Raw genomic sequence first — 16,703 nt, forward strand, 5'->3', positions numbered from 1 at the left:
AAATTCCTTGCAATAGCTGGTTGAGAAATGTTGCTCTTAAAACAATTTGCTCACGCATTTGTTCACAAAGTGGTGACCCTCGCCCCATCCTTGTTTGTGAAAGACTGAGCATTTCATGGAAGCTGCTTTTGTACCCAATCATGGCACCCACCTGTTCCCAATTAGCCTGTTCACCTGTGGGATGTTCCAAACAAGTGTTTGATGAGCATTTCTCAACTTTCTCAGTCTTTTTTGTCACTTGTGCCAGCTTTTTTTTAAACATGTTGCAGGCATCAAATTCCAAATGAGCTAATATTTGCAAAAAATAAAGTTTTCTTAGTTCGAACTTTAAATATCTTGTCTTTGCAGTCTACTCAATTGAATATAAGTTGGAAAGGATTTGCAAATCATTGTATTTTGTTTTTATTTACGAATTACACAACGTGTCAACTTTACTGGTTTTGGGTTTTGTACTTCCGGTTTCGTGCCTTTAACCAAAAAAATATCCACGTTTTGTCTACAATTCTATGGATTCTTCATTCATCATCCAAGCAATGTTTTTAAGTTTTACAATATAACTAAACCAATTCATACTTACTAAACTGTCTGTAGGAGTGTTTTCATGCATATTGCTACGTGCTATCGTAATGTAATCAAGCTAGCGTCGTTAGCATTAGCTAATATGCTAACACGTTGACGAGTATCTGTGTTAGTATTATTAACTTACAATGGCATTTTTTTTTGTCTTGTTTCGGTTTCGTAAATTCACGTCAGTTATTGAGTCTGTTTCGCTGATTGGAGAGCTAGCTTCCTCAGATAGTAGTGCGATGACTTCTGTTTTGTTTGATCATCCGTTTTACTGCCGTGTTACAGACACCGTTTAGAAACAATTATTGGATGTAAATAAACATTTACAAAAATATTTCGTATGTATCTGCAGCTTATGGTGCGGTGCGGCTAATATATGAAAGAATATTTATTTATTCTAAAATTTGGTGGGTGCGGCCAACCTTTTCTAATGTTTTTATGCATGTGGAAAGATTAGTTTCGGACGTGCGTCACATTTGTGCCTTGACTTCAGTGGAGGAGCCGAAATCAATTCAAGCCTTCATTTAACGACTCCTTTTACTCACTTGATTGTTTAATAAAAACGTGTGTTTTTTTCTGCACCGTTATTAAAAATTAAAAAAAAGGACCTCTGGGAAGCTTAAGTGTTCACTCGAATGACCACTGAGTCATTGCAGTACATCAATAAAAGCGCTTTTGCAGTATTTTATGGCGTTATATGACTTGGTTCTTACTTCTTTGGACAAGGAATTTGACCTTTGGATCGCCAAGATCTCGTTCAGTGAGGAATCAAATACGTTTTCGGTAAAAGTACGCTGAATAAACCGTGCATGCTTGCTTTTTCTTTGGCTTTTTTTGTGTGACGTCACCCCCAGGAGGTCTTAAGTGATGGCAAATACGATGATGATAACCGTAGAACCGTAAGTTGAACTTGTCCTGTCTGTTCAGTACGGTTAATTAAAAACATTTATGAGACATAATCCAGTCGTCGATTACATAACCAGCACATTATGTGCATTATAACTTTTTATTTATCCATTCATGTCAACTTATTGATGTGTTTATAACACTTTATTGATTTATTAATTTACGTATTGGTTATTTGAGTTATATATTAGGTACAGTGACTAAACAAATGTGTGTAATAATTGAAAAACGGGGTAGCATTAATTGAGATCTTCTTCTTCCTACTCCTCTTCAGACATGTTGAAATGTGAAATTGCAAATATGTGATGAACCATATTGTAATTATGTGCATGATCAAAATGAAATCCAAACAAAATCAATAAATGCAGTGACCCTGCTCTGTAAGCCTTTAACTTCTTTTCACACTTTTAGTAGTAGTTTTATTACAAGGTAATTAACTTATTTTAACACTAGTAGAGTTATGAATGACTATCTTAAAGGGCTAAAGTAAAGATAAAGGGTTTATGATGGCGACAGTTTGACTTTGGAACAAATTCTTAGGATTTTCATTGATTCTTATCAGAAAAAGGTTTCTAAATTTGACGAAAAAAAGTTTGTGTTTGACTTAAACACTTTCTTGTGTTGTAATGGTGGTTCTTTGCTCAAAATGTTGCATAGATCATGTTTTACAGATCATCTTCAGGGCACTTTCAGACCGTCTCTTCAGCATGCGGCGTTTTGTGGCCGGTCTTATTTACGTGCCTCCACTTCGACTGCGCTATATCCCCGTCAGCCAAGTTGTCGTTTTTAGCACTTCCATGTGGAGTCTACTGACAGATATAAGTTCAAACTATACGCTTATATTATATTATATATTATTCAATCAAAAAATACTAATAGCAAGTATAAAAACGATTTTCTGCAAGTAAACAAATTATTAGCAAGTATAAAACTATTTTCTGCAAGTAAACAAAACGATTAGCAAGTATAAAAACACATTTCTGTAAGTAAAAAAAAATATTAGCAAGTATAAAAACAATTTTCTGCAAGTAAACAAAACAATTAGCAAGTATTAAAACAAATTTCTGCAAATATTAAAACACATTTCTGCAAGTAAAAAAACGATTAGCAAGTATTAAAACTAATTTCTGCAAATATTAAAACAAATTTCTGCAAGTAAAAAAAACTATTAGCAAGTATAAAAACGGTTTCTGTAAGTAAAAAAAAATATTAGTAAGTATAAAAACAATTTTCTGCAAGTAAACAAAACAATTAGCAAGTATAAAAACAATTTCTGCAAATAAAAAAACGATTAGCACGTATAAAAACAATTTTCTGCAAGTAAACAAAACGATTAGCAAGTATAAAAACAATTTTCTGCAAGTAAAAAAAACTATTAGCAAGTATCAAAACAATTTTCTGCAGGTATAAAACAATAAGCAAGTATAACAATTTTCTGCAAGTAAGACAATGATTAGCAGGTATAAAAACAATTTTCTGCAAGTAAAAAAATTATTAGCAAGTATAAAAACACATTTCTTCAAGTTAAAACTTTTGGCAGTACTATTCTGCCCTGCGCGATCCACAAACTTGCACTCAGAGCACCTTTAATTCGCACTCTACAACGACAGGTGGTGCTGCTGAGTCAATTTAAGGCCATCAGAGCTACTGTTATTTGCGCATGGTGCCTTCCGCCAAAAATACCAAAGAAGAGGCAGGTGGGGAGTACAATGGCGGACAGAAGACAGAGGAAACAAGCTCACCTTGTAGGTTATTAACCTGTAAGTTCGTTTTTTTACTTACAAAAAAAAATGTTTATATACTTGCGAAAACATTTTTTACTTGGAGAATTCAAAAACATTTTTTTTTTTTTTACTTGCGAATAATTTTTTATGAATAATGTCGTAATGTCGAAATTTACTCATAAACAATGATTGAAGAAAAAAGTGTTTTTTACTTGTGTATCATTTAGTTAAAAATATATATTTTATACTTGCGAATAGTTTTTATTTGCATTTCTTTTTTACAGAAAATTGTCTTTTTATTTAAAAAAATTTTTTTACTCGTAAATTATTTTTTATTGAAGAGAGACGTTTTTTTTTACTTGAGAATCTTTTCTTTAACTGAAGAGAGTTGTTTTCTTTTTTTACTAGTTATAAAAGAAAAGTTTTTATACTTGCAAATCATTTTTACTTGCATATATATATTTACAGAAAATTGTTTTTTTTAATTTAAGATATTTTTTTTACTTGCAAATTTAGTTTTAATTGAACAAAATTGGTTTGTTTTTTACTTAAGAACTGTTTTTTTATTGAGGAAAATAGCGGGTTTTTTTTACTTGCGAATGAAAATTATTTTTATACTATATATATAAACATTTTGTACACGCATAATTTTTTTTAGTTGCGAATCATTATTTTACATGCAGAAAGTGTTTTTTTTTTTAAACTTGCGATTCGTTTTTTTAATTGGAGAAAATGTTTTTTATACTTGCAAATATATATATTTTTAAATTGCAGAAAATCTTTTTTTTAACTTGCAAATCTTTTTTTTAATTGAAGAAAATTGTTTTTTATACTTGCAAATGTGTTTTTTACATGCAGAAAATAGTTATTTTTCTTGCACATTGATGGTCGTGAGCAAAAAAATTGGTAACACTTTAGTACGTGGAACTTATTCACCATTAATTAGTTGCTTATTAACATGCAAATCAGTAACATATTGCCTCTTAATTAGTCATTATTAAGCACTTATTAAGAGTCTTACCTCAATGACCTCAGAATTATTGCTTATTGGTAACCCTAACCCTTATATGTTCCCCTAGTGTCCAAATAGCTCTAAATTAAGTCTTTGTTACTTAGAATATGTTCCCCATACTAAAGTGTTACCAAAAAATGTTGTGTGTTTGTGGAGTTTTGCCAGTAATTTCACTCCATAGTAACGGCAACAGGGGAGGATGCATGTGCATGTACGAGCCAGTCTGCCCCACAACAAGAGGATAAAGATAACGCGTCCGACTACAATGGCGGACTCACACAAAGCTTTTCCGGTAAAACTATGGAGACGTTGTCACACTCAGGAAAAAATTCACAGGACAGAACAAATTCCAAACATTTTCGGGAAATACACAAAAAAGGCACCAATAGGTAAGAAAAAATGTTTTTGCATGACAGGTCCCCTTCAAGAAGGTCCATGTTTGAGGTGAGGATGCAAAGTGGAGCCACACCCACCTGCTCTGCACGCTGGGCCTGGTCGTAGTTGTCCAGGTAAGTGCCTTCCAGCGCCGTTCCCACAATGGTCAGACCTTTGCCTGCCTTGAGCTGGTTGGTGAGCGAGAGCAGGCGAGGCTGCTCTATGTTCTGCTCGCTGTCCGTGCTCACCAGCACCAGCAGCTGGGGCCTGGGCGCGGGGGGTCACACAAAACCGAGGTCAGTGGAAAAAGTCACGTCCGTAACACGTCCACACGGACAATCGCGTTAGCATCGCTTGCTCCTGATGGGTGCTGGTTAGCGCCTTGCATGGCAGCTCCCTCCATCAGTGTGTGAATGTGTGTGTGAATGGGTAAATGTGGAAGTAGTGTCAAAGCGCTTTGAGTACATTGAAGGTAGAAAAGCGCTATACAAGTACAACCCATTTGTGTGCTTACCTCCAGTTCTTGGTGTGGGGGGGCCCCTCCTCCAGGCGCATGAGAGCGTAACGTGCGGCGCTCAGAGACAGACCTCGGATGCCGTCACCCCACTCCTTCTCCGCACTGAAACACACCATCAATAACTGTCATACGCATATTCACTCGGCCTAATGCAAATGGAGTCAGTGCAATATCATACAAAAGCAGTGTGCTGGCCACAACATTAGGTACACCTGCATCTAATGCAGATCTAGGCAAATTAAGGCCCGGGGGCCACATGCGGCCCGTTAAGCTTTCCAATCTGGCCCGTCGGACATTCCCAAATAATTGTTTTAGATCTTTAAAGGGGAACATTATCACAATTTCAGAATGGTTAAAACCATTAAAAATCAGTTCCCAGTGGTTTATTATATTTTTAGAAGTTTTTTTCAAAATTTTACCCATCACGCAATATCCCTAAAAAAAGCTTCAAAGTGCCTGATTTTAACCATCGTTATCAACACCCGTCCATTTTCCTGTGACGTCACATAGTGAATACAAACAAACATGGCGGAAAGAACAGCAAGGTATAGCAACATTAGCTCGGATTCAGACTCGGATTTCAGCGGCTTAAGCGATTCAACAGACTACGCATGTATTGAAACGGATGGTTGTAGTGTGGAGGCAGGTAGCGAAAACGAAATTGAAGAAGAAACTGAAGCTACTGAGCCATATCGGTTTGAACCGTATGCAAGCGAAACCGACGAAAACGACACGACAGCCAGCGACACGGGAGAAAGCGAGGACGAATTCGGCGATCGCCTTCTAACCAACGATTGGTATGTGTTTGTTTGGCATTAAAGGAAACTAACAACTATGAACTAGGTTTACAGCATATGAAATACATTTGGCAACAACATGCACTTTGAGAGTGCAGACAGCCCAATTTTCATCAATTAATATATTCTGTAGACATACCCTCATCCGCGCTCTTTTACTGAAAGCTGATCTGTCCAGTTTTGGAGTTGATGTCAGCAGGCCAGGGAAGCTAGGGTCGATATTCTTCTCTTGATCATCTTCGGTGGCATAAGGGACGGTGTGAGCCAAGACATCCAGGGGGTTTAGCTCGCTCGTCTGCGGGAACAAACTGCCGCCATTCCTTGCCGGGCTACCGAGGTCCTTTGTCCCTGAATTGCTCACACACTCCGGCAGATTCAATGGGGGTCTGGCGGCAGATTTCTTTGACTTTATCGTTGGAAATGCATCTGCTTTGAGTGTCGCAGGATATCCACACATTCTTGCCATCTCTGTCGTAGCATAGCTTTTGTCGGTAAAGTGTGCGGAACAAGCGTCCAATTTCTTGCCACTTTCGCATCTTTGGGCCACTGGTGCAACTTGAATCCGTCCCTGTTCGTGTTGTTACACCCTCCGACAACACACCGACGAGGCATGATGTCTCCAAGGTACGGAAAACAGTCGAAAAAAACGGAAAATAACAGAGCTGATTTGACTCGGTGTTTGAGAAAATGGCGGATTGCTTCCCGATGTGACGTCACAACGTCTCCGAGAGCGAATATTAGAAAGGCTTTTAATTCGCCAAAATTCACCCATTTAGAGTTCGGAAATCGGTTAAAAAAATATATGGTCTTTTTTCTGCAACATCAAGGTATATATTGACGCTTACATAGGTCTGGTGATAATGTTCCCCTTTAAGATGGAAAGTGTAGCTGCCATTATGATGTGCAGTCATGTTTTCTAATGACCGGAAGTCTTGAACTATACAACATATTTCACTGGTTGGAATCTGCACTTTTGCATGATATACTAGTTACTATGGAAATCTAATTAGTTACTATGGTAATGTAAGTCACAGCAGCTCAGACAAGGCACCAAGCAGTGTGGGTGGGGAGCGTTTCCACAGTGTTCCCAGAGCGGCCTGAAATACGGGTGTCAGGGACAGACGCGGAAGGAGATTTTTACAACAAAGTTCTACAAGAAAAGTGATATTATATCAGATTGTAGGTGTTTTTTTTTTTTTACCCTTCGCGTTCATATTTCGCCATGTTTGTTGCATTTTTGTTGAGTTTCGCTTGATTGTAAAATATGTGGATGGAGAGGGGGTGTGACGTTCATATGTTGTCAATATTTAGTGTTTTATCCTTCATAGTTAATATTGTAAATCCCACATTCTTTATATTCATGTACGTTTCCTGGGTGTCTTATTCAGTAGAAAATTTAAAATTCCATTCCGTTTCTTAAGGTGGTCTGTCATAACGCTTTTAGCATTCAATCCAACATTATTACACACACACATATTGTACAGCAGATTGTCACAGTTTATATATGTTTGTGTGTGTGCGTGCGCATATTTATATGTATATTAAAGTTAAAGTACCAATCATTGTCACACACACACTAGGTGTGGCGAAATTATTCTCTGCATTTGACCCATCACCCTTGATCACCCCATGGGAGGTGAGGAGAGCAGTGAGCAGCAGCGGTGGCCGCGCCCGGGAATCATTTTTGGTGATTTAACCCCCAATTCCCACCCTTGATGCTGAGTGCCAAGCAGGGAGGTAATGGGTCCCATTTTTATGGTCTTTGGTATGACTCGGCCGGGGTTCGAACTCACAACCTACCGATCTCAGGGCGGACACTCTAACCACAAGGCCACTGAGTAGGTATATATATATATATATACATACATACATACATACATATAAACACATAGATAGATATATATACCGGCCCCCAGACACATTTTTTTCCTCTAAATGTGGCCACCGAGTCAAAAATAATTGCCCAGGCCTGACCTAATGGGATGTACAATTGACCATGCTTATATTGCACAATAGATGCTGGGTTCATATTTTGCATGTTTATTATTCTTACATTAAATTGCGCAACATCATTGTGTGAATGCTCCAAAGCATTCTATTTATATCTGCACCTTATTGCTCTTTTATCCTGCACTGCAAACGAGCTAATGCATCGAAATTTCGTTCTTATCTGTACTGTGAAGTTAAAATTTTGAATGACAATAAAGTCTAAGTATTTTGTTTTTTTTTCGTTTTTTCGCGTTCATATTTTGCAGTGTTTGTTGAATTTTTGTTGCGTTCCGCTTGATTGTAAAATATGTAATGGTGAGGGGGTGTAACGTTCATATGTTGTCAATAGGGGTGTAACGGTACGTGTATTTGAATTGAACCGTTTCGGTACGGGGGTTCCGGTTCGGTTCGGAGGTGTATCGAACGAGTTTCCACACGGACATATTAAGTAGCATAACACACGTTGTGTAAACAATGCACACCGAGGCACAACACACGGCATGCTAGCAGCTAACGAGCTACGATAGACTGACCATACGTCCTCTTTTCACCGGACATGTCCTCTTTTGCGGAGCTGTCAGGGCGGAGTTTCTTAAATGCCTCAAATGTCTGGCATTTTGAGTTAGGGTTGCGTGTATTTTCAATGTACGTTCAGGGTTAAGAAGGGGTTGAAAACAAAACAAATTGTGCACGCAGCAGCATTGGTGAGGGAGGGGCAGAGACAGAGAGAGCGAGAGAGTTATGATAAACGCGCATGCGTCGCCAGGCTCTGCTTTTTATCCATAGATTTATCACATTTTATTTTTTATTATCTATAGCAGGGGTGTCAAAAGTGTGCCATTTGCGGCCCACAGCTAATGTTTTAAAGGCCCACGGCACATTCTAAAAATACTATTAAAATAAACAAAAACATAACAAAAGTGAAATAAAAAAGCTTAAAGGTTAAATATAATTCAAAAAAAGTTGCAATGTTGACTAATAAAACAAAGCTGTTTTTTTTCTCTTTCAAACTGTCATTGTTCAAAACATAATATTGAATCAAAATCAATGTTATTATGAATTATTGACCTATCCAAGGTTCCCATTACTTCACATCAAATATTCCACTAAGAAAAATATTTTTGGTGGAAGATTTTGCAAATTTGGTAAATAAATAACCCAAAAATGTATATTTTGTTGTTTTCTTACTGTGTCGAAAATGAACCGAACCGTGACCTCTAAACCGAGGTACGTACCGAACCGAAATTTTTGTGTACCGTTACACCCCTAGTTGTCAATATTCAGTGTTTTATCGTTCATAGTTAATATTGTAAAACCCACATTCTTTATTTTCATGTACATTCTGGGTGTCTCATTCAGTAAAAAAATGTAAAATTCCATTCTGCGGTCTGTCATAACGTTTTAGCATACATTGTAAGGTTTTGTATTAGTGTTCTTAAAAATCAGATATACCGGCCCCTAGACACATTTTTTTCCTCAAAGTTTGGCCCCCCGATTCAAAATAATTGCCCAAGCCTTATCTAGACAGTGAAACAAAACACATCTACTAGTGCATTTTTTAAAAAAAATCATGATGATGAAAATATATGATTTGAGGTAAATTTTTTGTTTCCATGTTTAATTACTTTGTTGATTGTTATAAATTATGTATGTTTTGAATACATGCCTAAATAGTCTCCTGAGTTGAACAACAACTGTTATAAATTTGGGAATATGGGGCAGACATTATAAGTTTTTACGTCTTTATTTTAATATTTTGTTGTTGTTTTTAAAAAAAATGTTTTTACCTTGAATGAATGAAATAAAAGAATAAATAAATAAAATAAAAAATATAAATGATATTAAAAAAAACCCATAAAACATTAACTTAAAAACAAAGATTCTCTATATAGCATAAACAAAAATTCCTGTAGCACAAACCCAGCACAAATAATAGGGGACAAGTTTGGGGAGATTTGGACAAGGTGTTGGTGTATTGGGGGGTAAGGGTGGGTGGGGTTCGGTTGGGGGGAGGCAACTTCACACAAGTGAAAAACATAAAAAACCATACTAGTTAGAACAACAATTTTTGCAGCACAAATGAATGTGATACCTTTGGAGAAATTCTGACATAGTTGGGTGTCTAGTTATGACTAATAACATGTTAATTGCATATTAATAACATAAAACCATAAAACGTTAATAAGTTAAAAAATGTAACGGCACAAACGAAAATTTTTGCAGCACAAACATCACAAAAAATTGGGACAACATTCGGTAGATTTGGACGGTTGGCAAATTCACACACGGCGTTTGGATTTTCCCTAGTTTTAAGACCTATTTACTTATTTCTATAAATTGACTTTACATCATAATTTAAATTTTAGCATGAATATCGGTAATTATACTTTTGTCTATTGTAGTTTGAAAATGTTCCAATTTGAAAAACGAACTATTCAAATAAGATATTTCTGTTTCCCCCACATATAAAATGTTGTTTAAAACATTCCGGGGCTGCTTCATTTAAGAACGGCTTGTTGAACAATGCTCGTTTTCACAATAAAATACTTATTTCTAGCTTAATAGTCCTGCTAATTTCTAGATGCACAAATCTTAATTGTGTCAGCTTTATTTATTTATTTTTTACAAAAGAGAATTGTGAATATTTCTCTTGTTGCCTTATTTGTATTTGACTTTTGTTAGAATAATTGTTTCTAAATTATCACAAAAACTTTGTTACATTGAGGGTCAGGTGAGAAGACAAAAGCTGTCTTTGAAACCTACCAAGAGTAAGGCTCGTAAAACTCCACTGTGTAGGGGGGAAAGCAAGATGAAGGTGTTCCTGTGTTCTTTCATGTATAGTAATCAACAGAAAGATATTGTTCTAACCCGAGGACTTCAAAGCGGAGAGGTGGCAGGATCTGCCCAATTTCCAGATGAACTCTTTTTGAACTATTTTATGGACCTCTTTTTTAAGTCTTTTACGAACGTCTTTTTGAACTATTTTATGGACCTCTTTTTGAACTGTTTTACGAACTCTTTTCTGTGAACTTTTTGCGACCTTTGTCCTTTGGAAACAGCTGTGGCCATGTGGTCGGGGAGGGTCCAAAATAAAAGAAGGAGGCATACAATCTTTTGGCAGAGCGTGCTGAGATACTGTACAAGGGTACAGTGTACAGACGACTCTCCTCAATATTGAGTCCAAATTGAATTCTGTCTCCGTTTAATTCTTTGCCTCTTGTCTTGTTTAATAGATGTCATCAGTGTTTGAACCTGACAACTTTATTAAAATGTTTGGATGTATTTCCTCTCTGGCGCAGCCCGACCAAAGCAGGAGGGCATACAAAGAAGAAAACAAAGAAGGGAAATTGTTATTTATACATTTCTAAATACATTTAACTGCAGATTTATTTCATATTTTCAAAAATATATTATTTTATTCCATTCCAAACAATGTTTTTTAGATGTTTTGTGGGGATAATAGAGATTGCTATGTTACAAAGTGGATTTTTGCCTCCTCCAAATAAGAGAAACATTCCCAATACTGTCTCTGTCAGAGTATTATGACGTGTCTGCACTTCCACAGTCTGACATAGATGTCTAGGGTAAGACCACTTCCACTCACCCTGAAAACTCAATGTACTTGTAGATAGAGCCGGCGATCACCATGGCGACGATAGCGTAGTACCAGGAGCACAGGAACATGAGCGTGAGACACAAGCTCATCCCCAGGAAGGACAGAGTCCTGCCATGACAGTGAAAGATAAAAGACGGGCGGTGAGAGGACGTTTACGGCAAAAACCAAGGAAAGGAGGGTCGGGACACGGACCAGTGGTAGAACTTGAAGCGGGGCCTCCAGTTGGGGGTCCTGAGCAGCGTCTGCAGGGCGCACGCCAGGTTCACAAACATGTAGCACATCAGGAAAAACCTGCAAAGTGGAAGGACTTTTCATTTTTATGACACTTGCAAATCATCAGTCCGACATTTTGCTTTTTCTTTGGCCTTTTGTGACAAAAATGATGTGTAGAAAGAAGACACATTCAAAGTGGTTCTCACTCGCTATTTAAAGGGGCCCTATTATGCACAACTGGCCTTGCCTATTGGTACCTGCTTGTGTGTATTTGGGAAATCAAACCATGGATTCATTGCGGAGATATTCATAAAACAATCTTGCCTTCTTTCATACTTCCTCTAAACCGCAGGTGTCAAATTCAAGGCCCGGGGGCCAGATCTGGCCCGTGACATCATTTTATCATTTTATATGATATGTGTCAATAAAGTACTTAATATTTTCTCACTAAATGTAATGGATTTTTTTCATTTTGACAGAAAAAATAATGTACTGCTTGAAATTGCATGCCTTTTAAACTATAATATATATTATTGCAACAAATACTACATTATTTTATCATACTTTCCAAACATTTTTTGTCTTAATAAAATTCTTAACTTTACAACAAACGACCCATCAAATTAATACAAATGACAATACATTTGACGGTGTTCTTTACAGCATATTACTGTAAATTGAGAAAAACTATAATTTTTTGGGGTTAAAATTCTGTTGACTGAGCTGCCATATTTTTACTGTAAAATCTTGTTTTTAACAGTGTAATACTGTAAATGGAAAAACAATACTTTTTTTTTTAATATAGAAAAACTAGCAGCTAAGTTGCCAGAATACCAAAATAACTTGTACTGTTTTTCCATTAGCAATATAATGTTGAAAAAAAAACTATGTAAATTTAACACAAAAATTCTGGCAACTGCCAGCTTTTTCCATAAAATCCCCCCAAAAAACAGTGGTACTGTTTTTCCATTTACCGTAAAATGTTGGAATTTTTTTTTTTTTTTAAACACTATTTTACAGTAACATTTTGTAAATGCTGTGATGAGGTTGCGACTTGTCCAGGGTGTACCCCGCCTTCCGCCTGAATCCAGCACCCCCCGCGACCCCAAAAGGGACAATCGGTAGAAAATGGATGGATGGATTTTGTAAATGTAAAGTTTTTACTGTAAAATCGACAGTCTACTTAAAACAATTCATATAATTAATAATGAAATCCAGAGGCAAATTCATACTTTATTCGCTGTTACAAGCGGCCCTCGCTATTTAAAGGGGCCCTATTATGAAAAACTGTCTTTGCCTATTGGTACCTGCTTATGTGTATTTGGGAAATTAAACCGTGGATTCATTGTGGAGATATTTATAAAACAATCTTGCCTTCCTTCATACTTCCTCTAAACCAGTGGTCCCCAACCACCGGGCCGCGGCCAGGTACTGGTCCGTGGATCGATTGGTACCGGGCCACACAAGAATAAAAAAATAAAAATAAAATAAAAATAATTTTTTTTATTTTTTATTAAATCAACATAAAAAACACAAGATACACTTACAATTAGTGCACCAACCCAAAAAACCTCCCTCACCCATTTACACTCATTCGCACAAAAGGGTTGTTTCTTTCTGTTATTATGTCCATGTTTTAGCAGTGGAGGGATAAAGACCTGGTAAAAGTTTAACCATAGCCAGCGTTTAGTACCAGCTTTAATTTCTTTCCTCCGCGTTGTCTCCTCCTTGAGCCGACAACAAACCACGAGTGAGCCTCTGGTCTCGCTAGATCATCTGGGAAGTTTTGTTGTGGTGAACGTCAAGTAAAAATGATATGGCCGGTAGCAAAATGAAGTGTTTCAAAAATAGAAAACCACTATAATATGACCCCTTTAAGGGTATTATACAATTAAGAAAAGGCACTTTTTTTTAAACAAATAATTGAATTGTAGATTGATTGACAGAAGAGTGTGTCTTGGCCTGTACAGGTAATACACGTTTTATGATGGTGACAGTTTCTAAGCCGGTGCATTAACGCCACTAAATACGGCAAACAACGTGGTCCAGTTCTTACATGGACAGGATGGGAGCGACAGCATCCAGGGAGGCGATGAGAATGCCGCTCTCGCAGATGAAGGCGGTCAGCAGCAGAGACCATGTGGGCTCTCCGTTGGCCTTCCCGTGCCCAAAAATCTGCAGGGATGGAAAACATTATGGAAAAAATTAAATTGAGATTGATTAGCATACACCTGCAAAGATGGCAATGAGTTCATTGGGCACTAATTGTTATGCATATCTGTTATATACAATATATACAATATAATATGATATATATATAGTTTGGAGTGCATGAGAAAGTGGAAAGGAAAACATAGTTTATAAGCCTATAAGCCTCTACTTGTTTCCTACGCTTTCGACCTTTGCGGCTAATTTATGTATTTTTCTACGCCGACACCCGTAATGTTTTGTGTTCAATAGTTTTCATTAAACCCAAGCAGAGTTGCTGAAAAGGTGTGTTATTGTTTGTGCTATGGCGCCATCTTTTGGACGAGTTTGCTCACTGCAGGTGTTGCGGGTTGAAAATGTACTTCCTGTGTTAATGCCTTGAACCGGAGGTAAAGCCGTCCATGGCGTTTCTACTGAAAAGGATTCTTCATTCATCACTCCAAGCAACGTTTGTGAGTTTTACAATGTAACTAAAACAATTCATTCTTACTAAACCGTCCCATGTGTGATGTCTGTAGGGGTGTTTTCATGCATACGTGCTATCGTGATGTAATGATGTATTAGCATATTAGCATGAGCTAATATGCTAACACGTTAATGAGTGTCTGTGTTAGTAATAATTACTTTCAACGGCATTCTTTTTGTATTGTTTCAGTTTCACAAATCCCTCAGTAAATTCACCAAGACGTCACCGTGGAGTTATTGAGTCTGTATAGCCGATTGTAGAGCTAGCTTGCGCAGCTAGTGTGTCCATGATGATGACTTCTGTTTTGTTTGATCGGCCATTTTACTGGCACCGTTAAGAAACAATTAAAGTACGCAAATGAACATTTAAAAAATATTTCTGTGTAAATAACTCTGCAGCTTATGTATGGAAATTAATTTTTTCTTCCAAAATGTAGTGGGTGCGGCTTATATCCCGGTGCGCTCTACAGTTCAGTAAATACGGTATTAACAAGTTTAATGCACAACAGTGCCAATGTTGTACTGCTTAGTCAGCGTTAATACCTCTGATAAGTACATTGTTTAAACTGTAATATTGTACATGGTATTTGGGATTTGTTATATATTGTATATATTATATACAAATATAATATTATATAATAACATAATATATCAGTATATATTATATACTGTATATATAATATGTAAATATTAGGGGTGTAACGGTACACACAAATTTTGGTTCGGTACGTACCTCGGTTTAGAGGTCACGGTTCGGTTCATTTTCGGTACAGTAAGAAAACAACAAAATATAAATTTTTTGGTTATTTATTTAACAAATTTGCAAAATCTTCCACCAAAAATATTTTTCTTAGTGGAATATTTGATGTGAAGTAATCGGAATCTTGGATAAGTCTAATTCATAATAACATTGATTTTGATTCAATATTATGTTTTGAGCAATGACAGTTTGAAAGAAAAAAAAACAGCTTTGTTTTATTAGTCAACATTGCAACTTTTTCTAAATTACATTTAACCTTTAAGCTTTTTTATTTAACTTTTGTTAATTTTAAGAGTATTTTTAGAATGTGCCGTGGGCCTTTAAAACATTAGCTGTGGGCCGCAAATGGCCTCCGGGGCACACTTTTGACACCCCTGCTATAGATAATAAAAAATGAAATGTGATAAATCTATGGATAAAAAGCAGAGCCTGGCGACGCATGCACGTTTATCATAACTCTCTCTCTCTCTCTGTCTCTGCCCCTCCCTCACCAATGCTGCTGCGTGCACAATTTGTTTTGTTTTTAACCCCTTCTTAACCCTGAACGTACATTGAAAATACACGCAAGCCTAACTCAAAATGCTGGACATTTGAGGCATTTAAGAAACTCCGCCCTGACAGCCCCGCAAAAGAGGACATATCCGGTGAAAAGAGGACGTATGGTCAGTCTATCGTAGCCCGTTAGCTGCTAGCATGCCGTGTGTTGTGCCTCGGTGTGCATTGTTTACACAACGTGCGTTACGCTACTTAAATTGTCCGTGTGGAAACTCGTTCGGTACACCTCCGAACCGAACTCCTGCACCAAAACGGTTCAATACAAATACACGTACCGTTACGCCCCTAGTAAATATTACAAAAATGTTATATTTTTTATTGCTACTGTGGTAAATTTTTAGTCTACTTAAAACCTGCATTATCCTTTTCATCCTTACACTTTCCATCCTTTGTAACTGAGCTACTGTGTGGAACAATTTCCCTTGTCGATCAATAAAGTTTGTCTAAGTACATGTAAACAAGATGCTTGGGTTTCACACTAACATTTGAGTAGCGCAAAAACATAAAATGTCCATCAGGAGGTTGCCTACAGCCACAGCTGATAATACTAACGTTTGACTAATTAAAGGGGAACATTATCACCAGACCTATGTAAGCGTCAATATATACCTTGATGTTGCAGAAAAAAGACCATATATTTTTTTAACCGATTTTCGAACTCTAAATGGGTGAATTTTGGTGAATTAAACGCCTTTCTATTAAACAACGTGACGTCACATCGGGAAGCAATCCGCCATTTTCTCAAACACATTACAAACACCGAGTCAAATCAGCTCTGTTATTTTCCGTTTTTTCGACTGTTTTCCGTACCTTGGAGACATCATGCCTCGTCGGTGTGTTGTCGGAGGGTGTAACAACACGAACAGGGACGGATTCAAGTTGCACCAGTGGCCCAAAGATGCGAAAGTGGCAAGAAATTGGACGTTTGTTCCGCACACTTTACCGACGAAAGCTATGCTACGACAGAGATGGCAAGAATGTGTGGATATCCTGCGACAC

The 16,703-nt window shown here is 37.0% G+C and overlaps 1 protein-coding gene across 2 annotated transcripts in view; it reads right to left on the reverse strand.

Annotated features, from left to right (window-relative positions):
• slc12a5a (solute carrier family 12 member 5a) overlaps nt 1–16,703 on the reverse strand; it is a 463,886-nt gene that overhangs the window by 15,416 nt on the left and 431,767 nt on the right. For both annotated transcript variants that reach the window (XM_072912855.1, XM_061940088.2), the window contains exons 13-17: nt 13,773–13,891; nt 11,696–11,794; nt 11,492–11,611; nt 5,099–5,203; nt 4,683–4,851 (exon numbers count right to left, since the gene is read on the reverse strand). In XM_072912855.1, the coding sequence (XP_072768956.1) occupies nt 4,683–4,851; nt 5,099–5,203; nt 11,492–11,611; nt 11,696–11,794; nt 13,773–13,891 (612 nt within the window). The remainder of the gene's footprint in view (nt 1–4,682; nt 4,852–5,098; nt 5,204–11,491; nt 11,612–11,695; nt 11,795–13,772; nt 13,892–16,703) is intronic.

The sequence above is a fragment of the Nerophis lumbriciformis genome, linkage group LG03 (genome assembly GCF_033978685.3).
Source record: "Nerophis lumbriciformis linkage group LG03, RoL_Nlum_v2.1, whole genome shotgun sequence".
Taxonomy (NCBI): domain Eukaryota; kingdom Metazoa; phylum Chordata; class Actinopteri; order Syngnathiformes; family Syngnathidae; genus Nerophis; species Nerophis lumbriciformis.